The sequence below is a fragment of the Haplochromis burtoni genome, unplaced genomic scaffold (assembly GCF_018398535.1).
Source record: "Haplochromis burtoni strain Fernald_Lab_line unplaced genomic scaffold, NCSU_Asbu1 Contig_134, whole genome shotgun sequence".
Lineage (NCBI taxonomy): Eukaryota > Metazoa > Chordata > Actinopteri > Cichliformes > Cichlidae > Haplochromis > Haplochromis burtoni.
In genome coordinates this window covers 772,903-793,381 of record NW_024582495.1, presented here as the reverse complement: position 1 = coordinate 793,381, position 20,479 = coordinate 772,903, and the positions used below count along the sequence as shown (strand labels likewise).

Here is a 20,479-nt window from a genome sequence, read left to right as displayed (position 1 = left end):
CTGTCAGCCTTCTTGTTTTCACTTATTAAGGGAGACGGGGAAAGTATGTAATAAAGCAACATATTTGTAAGTAAACTTGTAACTTGCATGGTTTCTTTGCTCTCTAGTAACCCATTCTCTTCGTCCTACATATAGTTTTTAGGGATTTTAGGGATCTGTGCAAATATTAATAAAGCACAAGCACCAGCACAACAATCCAGTTGTTTATTTGCAGTTAAATAATCCCCGGCAGCGTCACGGTATAAAGCAAATGTAAACAACCTAAAATGACATAACAAAACATTAAAATAACTTCGGGTAATTGCAGAGAAACAGCTCCCCTTGAGGAAAGCGGTAGCGAGCCAAAGCCCGGCAGTAAACTCCTCCGCTGGTTCCTAGTTCCTCCCTCATGTTTCCGCAGAGCTTCTGTGGTCGTGCTGGCTGGAAGCCAATCAGCGCATTTCATCAAGGTGATTCATCCGCCTGAGGGGAAAATAGCGACTTGCCAGTTTAAGCAAGAGCAACGGTAAACCGCACCAGGGCAGCACTCTCCAAACTTTCCTCCACTAAAGAAAGAAAGAAGAACATTTGTTTAATCTGCTCGTAGTTAGGGGTCGAACACACGCAGCACACTGTCTGTTTAGTGAACTTTGATAAAGTACAGAATGGCTGATACAAGTGCATACGGCTCTCCCAGCTGCGTGGAGAGGCTGAAAAGCTACGTGAATACCCAGAAAGGGTTCATCCTGGCAGCAGAAATAGTAAGTTTGTTTTCACTGTGGTATTTGTGTGCCGCTCTGCTGTGATGATCCACGTTTAACGACTCACATATATGGCTTTAATATGCTGCGTGTAAAGCTCACTTGTAACTAATCAATAATTTATAGATGGTTACGTGGATTCATGTTCTGTATCTATTGATTTTTTAATCACTAATGTGCCATTTTCCCTTTGCTCGGTTTTCTTCTCTTTTGTTATTCACATTTCTCACTCTAGTCTGTCCATATATATCACAGCGGAAACGAAGCGCCCTACAGGACATGTGCGCCTTAGCATATGCTACTTCTGGTGCGAAACTCCTGTAGGGCGCTTCGTTTCCGGTGTGATATTCGTTGCTTGCTGAGGCTTTTCCAAAACAAGTCGACCAAATGGATGAATCAAGGGACGATTTAGATTTCTCGATTTGTCTTGGGCATTTACGGAATATATATGTAGATGCTGTTCATTGACCTGTCGATATTTTTCTCTGCGCCTCAGAGCAAAACAGAGAAAGGATTCAAATTCTATGTTTCTCAGTATTTGCAAACAGCGGCCCCCCTACTGCACTTTAGAGTCACACTGCTAGCGATCGATGCAGCGATTCTGTACTGTACTGGAGAGACGGCACGGAGGAGATCGTCGGCAGCCGATCAGGACAATGTGATGTAAAAAAAAAAACATGCGAACTTGCACATTTTGAAACAGCAAGGTGAAAGGTGAACCGCGTTATAGCGAGGGACCACTGTAATTTTGAAAGTAAGTCACAACATACTTTTTGTAAGTACTAATGTATAGAAACCCTTACTAGCAATCATTCATTTTTTTTTGTGTGGCTTTTTCCCACGGTTTGTTAACATGCTGTGTAGGTGTGTACTTGACTAGCTGATATCGACATAACGGGAAACATCTGGCTTTGACTATTATATGCCTGTAGTTTGAATGCTGAACATTTGCCTGTTTAAACCATAAGAACTGTTACTATACAGAGATGTGCTTCTGAATGTGGACGATGTGTCTTCTGATTTTGTAATGCAGTTCTGCTTGTGTTGAGTGATGTAAACAACTGATTGATCTAAATGCTTTAAACGTCAAAATTGATCATTAGATTATTTTTTTTATGACACAACAGTGGTGAGTTTTCCCACCTTCTGCTCTTTGTAACTTAACGCGATCTTTCCGTTTTCGTGTTTTGGACATGATTTTGGAGTATATCTTCACATTAGCGATTCACCGCAAAGTAAAGCCACCGGAAATGTACAACCATACATCCAGTCTCAAACCAGGAAGTTAGCATTTTCTCGTGCACAGAGTCCATTACGAAAGTCAAGGGGTTGTCACATTGTAAGGCATTGTGGGCATTGTAGGCTCAGCCAATCAGAGCCAGCGGATTTCGTTACACAGGCATTTTGCTGTAACACGGGCAGAAATATTGCTGTTCAGCGCCTTCGTAACTTAAATTTTTCGTTAAATGGGATATTCGTAAGTCGGGGTTCCACTGTATGTGCTTTATCAGAGGTTAAGGGATTCCACCTGTCACTGGTGCTCCACTGTTCTTGCTTTTGGCATCAAGGAGCTAAGATGCTGATCATTAAAGGTCACATAGGTTAACTCAGCCCACTCTCTCATGTGCTCACTTATAGGCTGGATATTGTCTGTAGCCAGAGTAGCAAAATGCAACGTATATCACATTATTGGTAGTATAAAGGCTCATAAAAGGATTTTCCATCCCACATTATAGGTTTGCACATCTGGCTCTGGTTAACAGGACTGCATGCACCCCGCAAAGGCAGGAATAGAAGTATAAATGCAAACAACCTACAGCTCCTAATAATAAACTGTCGTAGTGGCAAATTAAAATGACTTCCTGTCTGGGAATACTGTTGTACTTTACTGTCCTTGACCACTATAGAGATTGACAGAACACGTGACTTTCGGGCATTGCATTGTGGGTACAAGTGGCAACAAAATCAAAACACTGCATCAAGCGCTAGCATTTCCAGCACCGGTAATCATTAATTCTGCGGTTTTAATCCCTACTTGAATTTTATTTGCCCCAAAAACAGCAGAACACGGCAGGTCTGTACGAAGACAGACTTAACGAAAAGGCAAAAAGTAAAAAAAAAGTACAAGGAAAAAAATCAAAGGAGTGAAAGGGTTAGACCCATACGAGCATACAGAGTTGAGTAAGGACGTTAGCGTGCTGCCCAGCTTTCATCACGCACATATTTATTATTATATGGTCCTAAGTGTGAGTGCATACACTCACAAAATGTTTAGTAACTTCAGATCCCTGCAACAAGCCCAGGTCCAGTTTACTTTGGTGATTTGGACTATTCCATTTGACAGCTGTTGTTACATTTTTTTCCCTTTGCGTTGGCCCGTACAGGAAATAATCTATTTGTCATTTCAGGTTGTAGTATTACACAACATTTTCACATCTAATAGAAATAAAATAAGTGTTTTGTAATCCATTCAATTTGTTTTTATTTATAACTGGCATTATTGTTTCATTCTATTATAGAATCTTACAAGAAAGAAGCAAAATTGTATTCCATCATGCTTTATTAGCTGCTTCGATGAAAAACAAATCAACAATGCAAAAAAACAAACAAAAAAAAACCACGCACTACAAAACAACATACTGGAAAACAGTTATTCACCATTTGGGCACATATATGCGTGACTTTTCGTGGCTGTTTTGATATCGCTTTCTCTCTTAACCAATAAAATCGCACTGTGGTAGCAGCTTTAAACTCTGTATGACCCAGGTTGATAGAGGGTGCCCAGTCTGGATCGTATTCCTGCATTTTGTAGGCTGGTTTTCCTACAAAACACAACGAACATTAGCCCACAAAGCCACAGTGAACAAAGCAGCAAAGCACATCGAATTCAAATCAATATAAGACTTATTTGTAACCTACATCAACAATTATGTTATGATAAATTACGTAATAACTACAACAGAAGACTTTGTGGAAATGCTTGGAGCAGACTAACTTGTGTTCTGGAAAGTTATATTTGGTCTTCGAATGGCTGCAATCCAGGCCATTCGTCGGCTCTTTGTTACTTCGGAAACATGGCTTGAACAATTTCTCTTCCACGACGTAATCCGATAAAAAAACGATCTCTTTACCCGTCGGCTTCCCGTGGCTGTCATGCGACTGGTTTTACCCCGGAAATGACGTCACATCTTCAATCTCTATTTTCACATGAACGCCTTTGTTTGCATTTCACAGCGGTGCGATCTCTTAACACATGAGTCACTTTAAGTTTAAATACTTTGCATAAGTTCTGTATTGTCAGTGGATCAGTATCTAAGTACATTTACTTAAATACTGTACTTGATGTCATTGCACCTTCACTGCTTTTCTTCTATATGTTGCAATTTACAAACTAAGATTTTTGTTATAGATTCCAGTCAGCTGGTGAAATATAACGCAATGTATGAGAATGCAAAACAATCAGCACCACTTGGAGACTCATAATAAATTCCATATGCATAGTAGCCACAAACGATTATTTTGATAGTCGACTAGTCACCGATTATTTTTGCGATTAGTCGACTAATCAGATCATGCATCCATTGGACGTAAAACGTACAGCTTATTGCACCAGCAGCATCTGCTCTTATATAACTATCATTAGCTTACAGCTTTAAGTGTTTAAGGTATGTGCTAACTAAAAATAAAGACAAGATGATAGTTTATTAAATTTTAATGAAATTTGCAGATTGTTTCGGTGAAGTTTAATAAACTCCTTGCTATCTAAAATATAACAGGACACCGGAGTATATTCTCGAGCATCTCACACTTCTGATAATCAGCTGTCTGCTTGACGTTTATTCAGCTGTGTAAAAACTATAACTTTAATCTCAGCCAAACCGATTTACTCAGGAACAAATAAAATACTAAAAAAAGCCAAACAATAACATTTTTAAGTTATCTAAGTGACTCATATATCATGTTTAACCTGAGTAGCGAAAGACGGCGGTGGGTTTGAAAACGATTTGCCGGGAGTCCGGTGTTCTCACGGCTCTAGTGAGCCTAGCCCCCGGCTAGCTATCGAGCTAGTGGGTAACAGACGTCTCCGAAAACGTCGGAGCGCTTTTGAAAATATGTGGTGTCCTGATAAACTGAGCAGATATTTGAGGTTTACACAGCTACATTCTCGCCTGAAAATATGTTAAACGTTTATTTTGTGACCCAGAAAGAATAATAAGAGTAATATTAAAACTAACTAGCTGCCGCCATTGTTGGAAACTGAGCTGGGCTGCGCTATGAATTCTGGGACAGAGCTGCTTCTTCTTCGGGGTTTAATGGCAGCTGGCATCCTTGTACATGCAGTGCGGCCATCTTCTGTTTCAGTCTGTTATTACAGGGGGTGGCTGTAGCTCAGGTGGCAGAGCAAGTGAGCCACTAATCCTAAGGTCGGTGGTTCGATCCCAGGCTGCATCCTGGCTGCATGCCAAATATCCTTCGGCAAGATACTAACCGCCACCGTCACATGGTTTGCCTACTGGTGGTGGTCACGGGCCCGGTGCGCCGTGCGCCTCGCCTCTGTCAGTGCGCCCCAGGGCAGCTGTGGCTACAATGTAGCTTGCCTATTGCCAGTGTGTGAATGTGTGTGTGAATGGGTGAATGACTGAATGTAGTGTAAAGCGCTTTGGGTCCTTATGGACTAGAAAAGCGCTATACAAATCAGGCCATTTACATTTTACATTCTTAATAGCGCACGGTGGCACGGTGGTTAGCACTGTTGCCGCACAGCAAGAAGGTCCTGAGTTCAATTCCACCATCAGGCGGTCTTTCTGTGTGGAGTTTGCATGTTCTCCCCGTGTTTGCGTGGGTTCTCCTCCGGGTACTCCGGCTTCCTCCCACCATCCAAAGACATGCAGCTTGTGGGGATAGGTTAATTGGATAATCCAAATTGCCACTAGGTGTGAATGTGCGAGTGAATGTGAGTGTGAATGGTTGTCTGTCCTATGTGTTAGCCCTGCGACAGACTGGCGACCTGTCCAGGGTGTACCCGCCTCTCGCCCATGACAGCTGGGATAGGCTCCAGCGCCCCCCGCGACCCTGGAAAAGGATAAGCGGAAGCGAATGGATGGATGGATGGCACTCTTAAATCTACTACTTATTCCTGCGTCTTTTGTGATCTTACAAAGCTTCAAACGATGCGTCGACTATTAAATCAGTCGTCGACGATTTTGATAGTCGACGTAATCGTGACTATGCGACTAATCGTGGCAGCCCTAATGCATAGTAATAAGACAACAGTACGGATTGAGTAATATGATTACAGAAGCTTTGGAATATAGGACTTTTACTTGTAGTTGATTTATGTTTCCTTCAGGCAGAGAATGAATACCTTTTTAAAATGTTTGTCAGTTTCATATTAAGCTCTTGAGTCGAAGTTTTATCAGATCACCCTACATGAGTCGAGGGAAATGACTTGTGTTAAAACAACCAAACATGTACAAATTGCCAGATATTTGTCTATTGTCTTGTGTAGTCTGGAAGATAAGTGGATCTACTTGAGGCGACCTTTGTTGTGATTTGGCGCTATATAAATAAAATTGAATTGAATTGGATGACAGGGTGGGTGCAGTTTTCTCTGTGGTGGGGTTGGGTGGGCTGTCCCGGGCTCTGTGGGGCCGGGTGGCGCTGCTGAACTGGGCCCCGGTCCGGATGGGCCTAGACATTGAGGGCTATCAGGAGGGGCTATGTGCTTACCTGCTGCTCTCTGACAGGTAGCTCCATGCCCTCCTGAGTTTTAAATGCACCTTAGTGCACACATGCATCAACACTACATATGAGCGGGCGGAGGGAGGTTTGGAGTCTTCACACACCCCCGTTCTCTGTTACCTGTTGGGGTGGGGGGACTGGGAGGAGTATCTGTGTGTGCCCTCTAGCAGATCATTACTTGAGGAACCTGTTTAAATACAAGCACGCTCATGCTCACAGGTGTACACACGGGTGCTCACACACACAAAATACACCCTTTTTGGCTCCTACCTCAAAGCAAACTGTGCGCTGTCGATCTTACGTGCTGCACAATAATATTCAGTATTTAGTATTTACTGTAAACAGAATAATGATGGCATACACTCAGAAAAATAAAGGTGCCAACTGGAACCAAAAGTGGTTCTTTAGACTGATGCCATAGAAGAACCTTTTTTGGTGCCACAGAGAACCTTTCAAACAATGGTTCTGTGAAGAACCATTTCTTTCAGTGGTTCATTGAAGAACCTTTAAAGGTATCATATCAAATATATGTCATATCAAAACAACCCCACACCTGCAGTTATTTCAGTTTTTCACAGATGTTTCCTGTCAGCTGGTCAACCTCACTCAGGCGGACATCCATATCAGCCAACCAAACGACAAGCTCCTCCCTTTGTGCTTCAAATCCCTCCCACTCTGAGACAAGGATCTGAGAGAGCAAGAAAAGAGTCAATTATAAAGAAGAGAGAAAAGTGAAACCCTCCTCAGGTCTGACTTGTATACCTGCAGTCGACCTGCGATGGACTCTAGTTTGGCGTTCACGTCACCCCAGCTGCGGCCGCACTCCCTCGCCAATGCCAGCAGCCGAGTCTTCACAAAAATGTGCAGTCCTATCTCAGAGAAATTGCAGCTGATTTTTATACCTGGAAATTCTAACAGGGTAGAGGAATTTACGCAGTGTGGGTGTTAGTTCCCTGTGAAATTTACACTCATATCAAGTCTTATCTTCTATTTTCTCTCATCTCTATCTTAGCTTGTCAGTTTTATCATCATCATCTGCTATGCTTCTTCCTGGTGTGGAGGCTACACTACGGTGCCCATATGTGAGATGACCATGTCCATGATCTTCTTCGGCATCTTCATGATGGACCTGGACAAGCAGTTCTCAGGGATCAACTGGGTCTGGACTGTGAGTCCGCACACACATAACTACATGCACACCCTCTGACACATTTCTGTGCTAAATTGCATAATACTTCATCTTTTGCTTCCCTTTGTGCAGGATCTGTTCCGTGCTGCAGTTGGTGCCGTCCTCTACATCATCACCTCTCTGATCAATCTCATTGGAGGATCTAGGGATGGAGCTTGTATGGCAGGCGCGGTTAGTTAAGCCAGAATGACTCAGCCTGAGTTCTTAGCTGCATACTGAATCCGCTCATGGGTTACTGAAGTTGGGCTAGCTGGTATATAATGATGTGCTACGTGATCGCTAGCGACACAGCTATGTTAGCATAACATAAACAGTGAAGCTGGAGGACGAACACTAACACTTTTCCACTTATAAAAGTTAACGTGAAGGTTCCTCATGGTTAGAGACAAATGCAATCGCATGACAGGATGCTGTAAACGGACCAAACTTCAGTTAGGAGAACAACTGAGATAATCCATCCACAATACAAGGTTAGTCATTAATATACTGCAACAACATGGGAATAGAGCAGAATTCATTCATTAATAGATCAATGGTACAGAAGTGGAGGAAGCAAGAAGAATGAGTTTAATAAAGTTTGATTTATCTGGCTGCTTTGTTTCGCTTAATGTGCCTTATAATCCCATGCACCTTATGGTCCGAAAAATACGTACTGCACACTGCAGTTTAATGTTGCAAATCACCTCTTTTTAACTTCAGTGGATATTATACATGGTTATGCTCAAGATATGTCAGCCCATTTCTACTGGAAATGCCTTTTGGTTAAACTTTCAGCAAGGAATTTGCATTTGCACTGTTACATTTTTATAAAGCTTTAATGTACATAAAAACCAGCTTCTTGTTTAAGTGAAAATAAATGGAAGGTTGTCTTTTTGTGCTAGTAATGTTGTGGAGTTGTATTTTGTCTCGCATCAATTATATCGTCAGTTATATCGTTATCGCAAATTTTCAAATATATATCGTGATAAATATGTTTGGCCATATCGCCCTGCTCTACTGCCAGTTATACATGTGAAAACTGAATGCCTGGTGTTTTTTGTCACTTTTTTGTGTTCAATATGAAACGCTCAAACTTTCTGAAAAAGCAGGCACTCAACATTGAGTAATGTTCATACTGCAATACTTCCTTCCTTTTTGACTACAATTGTAGACTGTGACTTATTACCTTACTTTAGCTCATTCAAAAATTTCTAAGACAAAAAAAATCCAGATATAACACTGAATCCACGTGTCATTTAGTTTGAATGTTAGTTTATTGTTGCCAAAAACAGGACACAGTGATGACCGGAAATCAGTTTCAGACTGATTTCCCAGCTGGGACCAGGGACCCTGAATTTGATAAACCTTTAAAAAGATGGGAGTTAATGTAGTTTTTTGCCATATACTACTGGATGTACTGACAACTGTCACTGTATTACTTTGGTCATGAGGTCTGACTGAACATACTGCTGCTCTCACTGAAAACACTCAGTGCAGATTCACAAATCCTCAGATGAACAATGAGCAATTTTGACAAGTCCCTTTGAGTGAGAGAAGTTGATCATGCTCCTAATGACAGTAGATTTTCTGTATGTTAAAGATAAATTTCACATCTCATTTCCCCACCACAACCATCCTCGTGGTATGCTATGTCTACACGTAGTCTTTTGTATTAATCACGTGTTTAGTCCCAAACATGTGCTTTGCAGCTGTATATCAGGCACAAGTCTGTCCCCACATTGGCTTCTTCATGAACCAAAGTGTCTAATAGTGTGAAGAGCACAAAGTCTTCTGGCACTTAACTTTAACAAAATACTGATCATTTATTTAGATTGTATTTGTGTTAGTTGTGATTCTGATTGTCAGTTCTTGCTTCTTAGGTGTTTGGGTTGTTCGCTGGGCTGATATTTGCATACGACACCTACACAATCTTCCTCCAAGTCCAAAGTAACAGACAGCACTCAGCAGCTCCGACTGGTGAGAAAAACAGTTTTTGTTAATGCATTCAAAACGCGTTCTTGGTTTTATTTGATATGTGCAATTTTCTCTAATGTCTTGACTGTTTTTGTTTTTAACAGATGGCAGAGTTTAAATGTTCTCACACAGAAATACTTCTGTCAAGAACACAGAAGAACCAAAAGCAGTCATTTGGGCAAAGGTTAACAGAGGAGCGGTTCAGAGAGGAGGATGGACAGTAAAATGAGCAAGTCACAGTTTAATAAATGCTGCTGCATGGCCTGAACAGATGAAATGTATCTTAAAGAATGAAGCCTGAAAAGAAGATGACATAGCCTTAATAAGGGGTGCTGGCATCTGTCTGTATGTCTACTCCATGAGGGATTCCCCTCTCAAACTTTTATTCCAACCAGACTAAAAGGGGAAAGCTGCCAATAATAGGGAACACTTTGATTAATGCAGAGAGATTATGAAAGAGCGACCTAGCACTCACAGAATCCTCAACCGATGCTTCTGAGATAATTCCATAACAGCAAAGACGCTGGTGAAGTGTAACCTCCTGGGTGATAAAAAGCTTTTTAAAGCATTATTTTGGGGGCAGCAAACTCATAAAGCACTCTTTTTTCCAGGTGTCCCCTTAATCACTGAAATAAGAGTTCATTTTCATAATCCTTTAAAATATCTGTGCCCAATGGTCTTATCAAGATGCCAAATGGCCAGACTTGCTTCTAGGAGGACTTTGGATGATGTCATCATGCAACTTGTCTACTGTTCACTGTTGGACTGCTGTAGTAAATAGTAACTGTGTTATTTGGGCTTCAGAAGCAACTGACACAGAGGTGGTGCTTTTTGAATTGTTTAATATTATAAATGTCTTCTTGGGGGACTTTTTTTGTACTTTCTCAGCTGGTTACACCTTTGCTTTTCTGTTATTTAATAGTGTTCTGTGTGTTTTATAGTGCCTTAAAAGTCTCATTCAGAGTAACCAGTTCCCTCACCTTCTTCCGTTTCATCTTTTGTTTCTAAGTACTAAAACATTTGATTTCATTTTTATTAATCAGCAGTCTTTGGTCGTTTTTCTTCTAGAATTTTGGAATTTAGGACCCATAGATAGCCCATTAACTAAACAACCTCACTTTTATTATTTAAAATTAGATCATCATCTTCAAGTTTTGCCTACAGCTCTTGGATTCTTGCTCAGGTTATGCATTTTTCTTACGTTTGTAACACATTGTTTTAAGGTGCTACAATATTTTCCTGTAGACTGTATACTGCTCAGTAGCACAGTCCATTTTTTGAACATGCTATGTTAACATTAGGATATGTACTGCGAGTCTTTCCTCAACCCCTTTGGTGTTTTGTTTTTGTTTTTTTTTCCATCTTAATATGCTTTACAAGAGTCTGTAATTTCAAAGTTCAAAGGGAAATAAAAGCCATTTTACCACAAAGAAGATCAGTTTTCTGGCTTGCTCTGTACACTCATGTGTCCTGCTAAATTATCTTAAAGTGCTTCATTTACAAGTGTATACAGTCATGGTAAAAAGTACACTATCTGTTCAAAGGTATTGCATATCAGGACACCTGGTCCTTGTCAGGTCTATAAAAATTGGGTAAATACAGCACGAGATAAACAAAAAGATGACGTGATATATACAGAAGCAATCCTGAGAAAAACTAAATGGGCTCCCATGATTCAGTCATGGAATGACCTTTACTAGCAATAACTTGACGTAATCATTTTCACGAGATAAACAAAAAGACAACCTGAAATTATTCGAGAGCTAAATTTTTAAAGGATAAAATACAGTTTCAAAGCAAAGGAATTCAATGTCAAAATATAAAATTCAATGTAGTGATGATCATTTTCAAACCAATAAATTGAATTTCAAATTAGACTAATTCAAATTCAGTTTTTAAAAGAATTTATTCAAGTTACAATAAAGAATTCAGCAGAAATTAGGTTTTATTTTCGGAAGTATAGGTAAAAGGAAAAGACAGCGGCCGACAGCGCTGTAAAAAAACCGTAGACTTGTGCGCAACAAGCAAGCGAATAATGCAGAGAACAGATTTTTAGACGGGAAACTTTTCTTGAAGTATACAGAGAGAGAGAGAGAGAGAGAGAGATGTCCATGAAGTGTGATTTTTATTGTGGTGGAGGCAAAACAGCAAAAGTCAGAGGTATTTCATGACAATGTCAAATTCAAATTTGACAAATAAAATTTGAATTTGACGATGTTTATGTGAAGCGTAGTTTGGATCTTCTTTTGCTGCTGGTTCAGTCATATTGTTTGTCTAGCGCAAAAAAGACGTAAACACAAAGCAGGGACCCGCCGAAACATCAGAATCAGCGGGCTGTCGGCTTTGAGCCCCGTCAGGTGAGAAAGGCGACTTTGTGCAGAATCCGTGTTCCTGCTCTCATTTACTGTTTTAGCTGTTTGGTGGTTGTTGAAATTGTGTGCGGTTTAACCTGAGATTCTGGCATTTCCGGCAAAATTAATTTATATAAAAAAAATCGATTCAGGATTTTAATTGATATCACGTTATCCAAGCTAGAATCGATTTAAATCAATAACCAAAACACGCCCCTACTACTAACCACAAAACAAGTTTTCCCATTTCTCATAATACCATCTGCATCAAGACTCCACACACGGCTGAAAATGTTTTGCACACCCGTTTTCTACATTGGGTTTATTTCTGATCAAATACCCTGCACTCCTCACGCCTCGTGCTCGTCGTCGCTCCATTTGCCACCCCAATAGAAAAAAAACCTGGAAACGCCCCTGTTCACGGTGCAAGCTGGCATGTCACACTTTTTTTTTCTTTTTTTGCTCTGCGTGTGCTCAAAGTCACAAATTATGCATATGTCAGCGAATATGATGCAAGGAAAACAATGAAAAGAAAAAAGTTGGACTGAAGCTCTAGTCTTTTGTTTAGCTTCCTGTCAGCCTTCTTGTTTTCACCTTTTAAGGGAGACGGGGAAAGTATGTAGTAAAGCAACATATTTGTAAGTAAACGTGTAACTTGCATGGTTTCTTTGCTCTCTAGTAACCCATTCTCTTCGTCCTACATATAGTTTTTAGGGATTTTAGCGCTCTGTGCAAATAATAAAGCACAAGCACCAGCATAACAATCTAGTTTATTTGCAGTTAAATAATCCCCGGCAGCGCCACGGTATAAAGCAAATGTAAACAACCTAAAATGACATAACAAAACATTAAAATAACTTGGGTAATTGCAGAGAAACAGCTCCCCTTGAGGAAAGCGGTAGCGAGCCAACGCCCGGCAGTGAACTCCTACGCTGGTTCCTTGTCCCTCCCTCTTGTAGAGTTTCCGCAGAGCTTCTGTGGTCGTGCTGGAGTCCAATAGCCGCATTTCATCAAGACCTCTGCTCGGAGAAGTTGATTCATCCGCCTGAGGGGAAAATAACGACTCGCCAATTTAAGCAAGAGCAACGATAAACCGCACCAGGGCAGCACTCTCCAAACTTTCCTCCACTAAAGAAAGAAAGAAGAACATTTGTTTAATCTGCTCGTAGTTAGGGGTCGAATACACACTGTCTGTTTAGTGAACTTTGATAAAGTACAGAATGGCTGATACAAGTGCGTCCGGCTCTCCCAGCTGCGTGGAGAGGCTGAAAAGCTACGTGAAGACCCAGAAAGGGTTCATCCTGGCAGCAGAAATAGTAAGTTTGTTCTCACTGTGATATTTGTGTGCCGCTCTGCTGTGATGATCCACGTTTAACGACTCACAGATATGGCTTTAATATGCTGCGTGTAAAGCTCACTTGTAACTAATCAATAATTTATAGATGGCTAAGTGGATTTGTGTTCTGTATCTATTGATTTTTTTTTAATCACTAATGTGTCATTTTCCCTTTGCTCGGTTTTCTTCTCTTTTGTTATTCACATTTCTCACTCTAGTCTGTATAAGGAATGAAAAGTATGTGCTTTCTCAGAGTTGAAGGGATTCCACCTGTCACTGCTGCTCCACTGTTTTTGCTTTTTGCACCAAGGAGCTGAAATGCTGATCATTAAAGGTCACATAGGTTAACTCAGCCCACCGTCTCACGTGCTCACTTACAGGCTGGATATTGTCTGTAGCCAGAGTAGCAAAATGCAACGTATATCACATTATTGGTAGTATAAAGGCTCATAAAAGGATTTTCCATCCCACATTATAGGTTTGCACATCTGGCTCTGGTTAACAGGGCTGCATGCACCCCGCAAAGGCAGGAATAGAAGTATAAATGCAAACAACCTACAGCTCCTAATAATAAACTGTCTTAGTGGCAAATTAAAATGACTTCCTGTCTGGGAATACTGTTGTACTTTACTGTCCTTGACCACTATTTTCACATGAACGCCTTTGTTTGCATTTCACAGCGGTGTGATCTCTTAACACATGAGTCACTTTAAGTTTAAATACTTTGCATAAGTTCCGTATTGTCAGTGGATCAGTATCTAAGTAAATTTACTTAAGTACTGTACTTGATGTCATTGCACTTCCACTGCTTATTTTTTTCTGTGTTGCAATTTACAAACTAAGATGTTTGTTATAGATTCCAGTCAGCTGGTGAAATATAACGCAATGTATGAGAATGCAAAACAATCAGCACCACTTGGAGACTCATAATAAATTCCATATGCATAGTAAAAAGACAACAGTATGGATTGAGTAATATGATTGCAGAAGCTTTGGAATATAGGACTTTTACTTGTAGTTGATATGTTTCCTTCAGGCAGAGAATGAATACCTTTTTAAAATGTTTGTCAGCTTCACATTAAGCTCTTGAGTCGAAGTTTTATCAGATCACCCTACATGAGTTGAGGGAAATGACTTGTGTTAAAACAACCAAACATTAAACTGTACAAATTGCCAGATATTTCCTGTATGTTTCTGCTTTAATAGGTTCACTGTTAACATAGATCCCAAATATTTAATAGCATTCATCCACCCGATAAAGGATAAACTGAACATAGTAAATTGCAAAGACAAAAGGAAAAACAAATAAAACGGGTCAGCATTAATATCCAAAACAAAATGAATTAATGCGTTCCACTGAGTAAAACGGAGAATGCGCTTTTTTTCCGCCGATCAAACTTTTTGCTCTCATAGCTCGACAAGCTCATTATAAAGCAGCCCCTCAGATGTTGGTGGTCAGTAGTCTGCCCACTGTAAACCCCCCCCCCCCCCCCCCAAAAAAAAAAAAAAAAAAAAAAAATCGGCTTTGCCAGATAATGGAAATTCCAAGCTGGTGTGAAGTTTTACCCTGGGAACAAAGAATGCATGAAATGTTTAACGCACACATCTCTGGTCTGCCATTCAAGGATAGGTTTGCTTTATGCTTCACTGAACACCCTTCATAGTTTGTTTCCTCTCCTACTCATTACTTTACTGGAGACTGATAAACTCAGACGGAAGTCATCTGATGGTGGATATCTGAAATGCTTTGGAGTGTAGGGAGAAGGACCGTGGGAGCAAACAGGAAGGCAGATGTGATTACTGCTTATTATGGGTGTTTTCATTTTAATAGGAAAAGGGGTATCTCATCCCAGCAGGCAGGGATGCAGAAGCATGCCAGTTGTTAAACCAAAAATGTGAAGGAATAAACTTCGTGACTTCACGCACAGTATTTTAGCCTCAAGGTTTCAGTGCATCACCAAATTAGGTTTAGACCTATTTTTATTTTCTGCCTGTAAGAAGCATGACCATGCATGAACATGTTTGTATTTGCAGAGCAACTCGCAGGTCACAGTCACACCCATGTAGCGCATGTTTCACATGGCACAGTTAAGTCTGTGGCAATGAGTTGTGATGAGCTAATTAATGACCTTGCTTATAATATTAAGAATGTGAACTAGTTCAGTGATTGAAGAGTGGAAATCCGTTTTTAGTGATTCAGGTTTTTTGGGGGGTGGGTGGGGAATGCAACGTGTATAATGGGTACAAATGAGTAGTTTTAAGTAAGAAGAGAGATGAAATAGGACTTTCCCTTCTTGCTCTTGCACACATTCATTGACTTCCCTAGCAACTGTTGCTGTTTGGAATGGCTCTGCACTGTGTACTACGTCTTTGCCCTCATGTTGCTGCTGACTATAAATAGCCAGCCGTTCACAACAGTTTCCCTCCCAGTCAATTCAACGAGAGCAGCTTATTTTTCTGATTTGAAAAGATCCTGCCTGGGATCTTTTAAAGCTGCCTGGTGCAAACAGATCTACTGCTGTGTGCAAAACATAAAGGTGTCAACAACTCAGAGACTTTCTTGTTCAGAGGGACTCTTGTGTAGTGGGTGTTTCTCTGTGCGACGGCCTCCTCAGTAGCCACTGCTCTCAGAGCAGCCGCCTCGAGCCCGAATAGAGCTTCTTTTGTGTAGGGCCTTGGCCTCAGCCTCCTGACTGCACTACAGAGGCAGCCTGTGCCAGTCTCAGGAACACACGAACTACTGATGCATCAGAGTTGCTGGCTGGCTGTTCGTGTGTGGGGAGGGGAGGCTGTAGTGACAGATGTAGGGGCTGGTGTCAAGTCAGTTAAATCATGCGTGTATCATATAGACTGCTGTGATTTGACACTGTCTCCTGAGTCGTCTGTGTCTGAGAATAAAACATTGCATTGAGTGCAACTGCCTTTTTTAGATGCATGTCAGAGTTAAGAGTGTGATTTTATTTAGTAAGTATTACACGACTATGATGAATGTAACCATAGATTATGATGTGATGTGCTTTCTTTAAAAGGCTCTGGGTCAAAAAAGAATCATACCTAATATAAGATTTAGGGTAAAAAAGTAAGTGTATATATATATTTTTTTTAAGTGATAGGATGCTTACGTGTTTAAGACCTGCACTGATTAATTAGTAAATTCATTAGTTAAAAGAAGGAATATCATTTTTCATTCCTATGCACCATGAATTTAATGTTTTCAGTGGGTTTTAATGTAATTTCCCCTTTTCCTATATATGCAGTCTTGTTTTTTGGCACGTGTGTAAGTGGCACAAACCCTGCTGTGAGGTTTAAAGACAAATGTGCAGGAAAAGGATTCCCTGAATGTTGTCACAAATCAAATAAAATGAATGCCAGTTAGTGTGTTTTAGCAAATATAGTTATACTTTTGAACCTTTGAAGTTTGCTCTCCTTTACGGCTGTTATATAACTTTGTGTGAAAGCATCTGCCCACACAGTTTGACAGCGGCAACAATAGCGATATTGAAAAACAGACTGATAGTGAGCTGTAGGCTGCCTGAGTTTATGGTTTCTCCACACTGGCCGCGTTTCATTTGAGCGAGAAGAATGCACGCTGACTTTTTTTTTTTTTTCCCCCTTATATGGAAAAATATGATGAAACAATCACTGGCTGTAAATCTAAGATGAAAGCAGCGTGTGATAGGCAGACACTGTGCATTATGCTCTGTTCAGTTGTCTCACTCTAATAGTATTTTGTCTAGAAAATAATTTGTTAGCATGAATAGCTGTTGTCATGTGAATGTTGACTTGGAAGTAGTCAAGTGGCTGCTGTAAGCAGAATAATGATGCCTTTGTTGGAGTCATTTACTGTCCAGCTGGACGTGACAGCTCTATAGACATTATTTTCTGTTGCTGTGTGACGCTACAAAAATGTGCAGTCCTATCTCAGAGAAATTGCAGCTGATTTTTATACCTGGAAATTCTAACAGGGTAGAGGAATTTACGCAGTGTGGGTGTTAGTTTCCTGTGAAATGTACACTGATATCAAGTCTTATCTCCTCTTTTCTCTCATCTCTATCTTAGCTTGTCAGTTTTATCGTCATCATCTGCTATGCTTCTTCCGTGTATGGAGGCTACTCTGCGTTGGCCATATGTGAGATGATCTTCTCCATGATCTTCTTCGGCATCTTCATGATGGACCTGGACAAGCAGATCCTAGTGATCAACTGGGTCTGGACTGTGAGTCCGCACACACATAACTACATGCACACCCTCTGACACATTTCTGTGCTAAATTGCATAATGCTTCATCTTTTGCTTCCCTCTTTTGTGCAGGATCTGTTCCGTGCTGGGATTGGTGCAGTCCTCTACATCATCACCTCTCTGATCAATTTCATTGGAGGATCTGGGGATGGAGCTCGTATCGCAGGCGCGGTTCGTTAAGCCAGAATGACTCAGCCTGAGTTCTTAGCTGCATACTGCATCCGCTCATATTTATTTCTGTTTATTTTGACAACTGATGGCTGTTACCACTGACTAATTTCGGTGCTGCCAGTTATACATGTGAAAACTGAATGCCTGGTGTAACAAAGGTGTTTTTTTGTTTTGTTTTGTTTTTTAAGCGGAAAAAACCAACAAACCCATTTTAAAGTTGCTTTATCATTAGTTTTTGCCTTTGAGCAGGATACACCTGTAACCTTTAAAAACTTTGCATGCAAGTTGCAGATATGTGGTGTCCTGTCCAGTATGATGTCATGCTTATATCACATGTCACAAGCATGATAGGGACCAGGGACCCTGAATTTGATAAACCTTTAAGAAGATGAGTTATTGGTGTTTTTTGCCACTAGATGTACTGACAACTGTCACTGTATTACTTTGGTCATGAGGTCTGACTGAACATACTGCTGCTCTCACTGAAAACACTCAGTGCAGATTCACAAATCCTCAGATGAACAATGAGCAATTTTGACAAGTCCCTTTGAGTGAGAGAAGTTGATCATGCTCCTAATGACAGTAGATTTTCTGTATGTTAAAGATAAATTTCACATCTCATTTCCCCACCACAACCATCCTCGTGGTATGCTATGTCTACACGTAGTCTTTTGTATTAATCACGTGTTTAGTCCCAAACATGTGCTTTGCAGCTGTATATCAGGCACAAGTCTGTCCCCACATTGGCTTCTTCATGAACCAAAGTGTCTAATAGTGTGAAGAGCACAAAGTCTTCTGGCACTTAACTTTAACAAAATACTGATCATTTATTTAGATTGTATTTGTGTTAGTTGTGATTCTGATTGTCAGTTCTTGCTTCTTAGGTGTTTGGGTTGTTCGCTGGGCTGATATTTGCATACGACACCTACACAATCTTCCTCCAAGTCCAAAGTAACAGACAGCACTCAGCAGCTCCGACTGGTGAGAAAAACAGTTTTTGTTAATGCATTCAAAACGCGTTCTTGGTTTTATTTGATATGTGCAATTTTCTCTAATGTCTTGACTGTTTTTGTTTTTAACAGATGGCAGAGTTTAAATGTTCTCACACAGAAATACTTCTGTCAAGAACACAGAAGAACCAAAAGCAGTCATTTGGGCAAAGGTTAACAGAGGAGCGGTTCAGAGAGGAGGATGGACAGTAAAATGAGCAAGTCACAGTTTAATAAATGCTGCTGCATGGCCTGAACAGATGAAATGTATCTTAAAGAATGAAGCCTGAAAAGAAGATGACATAGCCTTAATAAGGGGTGCTGGCATCTGTCTGTATGTCTACTCCATGAGGGATTCCCCTCTCAAACTTTTATTCCAACCAGACTAAAAGGGGAAAGCTGCCAATAATAGGGAACACTTTGATTAATGCAGAGAGATTATGAAAGAGCGACCTAGCACTCACAGAATCCTCAACCGATGCTTCTGAGATAATTCCATAACAGCAAAGACGCTGGTGAAGTGTAACCTCCTGGGTGATAAAAAGCTTTTTAAAGCATTATTTTGGGGGCAGCAAACTCATAAAGCACTCTTTTTTCCAGGTGTCCCCTTAATCACTGAAATAAGAGTTCATTTTCATAATCCTTTAAAATATCTGTGCCCAATGGTCTTATCAAGATGCCAAATGGCCAGACTTGCTTCTAGGAGGACTTTGGATGATGTCATCATGCAACTTGTCTACTGTTCACTGTTGGACTGCTGTAGTAAATAGTAACTGTGTTATTTGGGCTTCAGAAGCAACTGACACAGAGGTGGTGCTTTTTGAATTGTTTAATATTATAAATGTCTTCTTGGGGGACTTTTTTTGTACTTTCTCAGCTGGTTACACCTTTGCTTTTCTGTTATTTAATAGTGTTCTGTGTGTTTTATAGTGCCTTAAAAGTCTCATTCAGAGTAACCAGTTCCCTCACCTTCTTCCGTTTCATCTTTTGTTTCTAAGTACTAAAACATTTGATTTCATTTTTATTAATCAGCAGTCTTTGGTCGTTTTTCTTCTAGAATTTTGGAATTTAGGACCCATAGATAGCCCATTAACTAAACAACCTCACTTTTATTATTTAAAATTAGATCATCATCTTCAAGTTTTGCCTACAGCTCTTGGATTCTTGCTCAGGTTATGCATTTTTCTTACGTTTGTAACACATTGTTTTAAGGTGCTACAATATTTTCCTGTAGACTGTATACTGCTCAGTAGCACAGTCCATTTTTTGAACATGCTATGTTAACATTAGGATATGTACTGCGAGTCTTTCCTCAACCCCTTTGGTGTTTTGTTTTTGTTTTTTTTTCCATCTTAATATGCTTTACAAGAGTCTGTAATTTCAAAGTTCAAAGGGAAATAAAAGCCATTTTACCACAAAGAAGATCAGTTTTCTGGCTTGCTCTGTACACTCATGTGTCCTGCTAAATTATCTTAAAGTGCTTCATTTACAAGTGTATACAGTCATGGTAAAAAGTACACTATCTGTTCAAAGGTATTGCATATCAGGACACCTGGTCCTTGTCAGGTCTATAAAAATTGGGTAAATACAGCACGAGATAAACAAAAAGATGACGTGATATATACAGAAGCAATCCTGAGAAAAACTAAATACGCTCCCATGATTCAGTCATGGAATGACCTTTACTAGCAATAACTTGACGTAATCATTTTCCGCATGACTTTATGAGTTTCCTCATTGCTGTGGAGGAATTCTGTCCCGCCCTTCTT

At 40.3% G+C, this 20,479-nt stretch overlaps 2 protein-coding genes across 2 annotated transcripts; both read left to right on the top strand.

Annotated features, from left to right (window-relative positions):
* The first annotated feature begins 392 nt into the window (after positions 1-392).
* Positions 393-11,057, top strand: LOC102313475 (proteolipid protein 2-like). Its single transcript, XM_005930684.3, has 4 exons — positions 393-740; positions 7,495-7,650; positions 7,744-7,842; positions 9,531-11,057. The coding sequence occupies exons 1-4, from the start codon at positions 645-647 to the stop codon at positions 9,648-9,650; spliced, it is 471 nt and encodes a 156-aa protein (XP_005930746.1). The 5' UTR covers positions 393-644; the 3' UTR covers positions 9,651-11,057.
* Positions 11,058-12,894: 1,837 nt separating this feature from the next.
* plp2b (proteolipid protein 2b) lies at positions 12,895-20,132 on the top strand. Its single transcript, XM_005930685.3, has 4 exons — positions 12,895-13,291; positions 17,371-17,526; positions 17,623-17,721; positions 18,606-20,132. Exons 1-4 carry the CDS (start codon positions 13,196-13,198, stop codon positions 18,723-18,725), a joined length of 471 nt encoding a protein of 156 aa, XP_005930747.1. The 5' UTR covers positions 12,895-13,195; the 3' UTR covers positions 18,726-20,132.
* Positions 20,133-20,479: the final 347 nt, after the last annotated feature.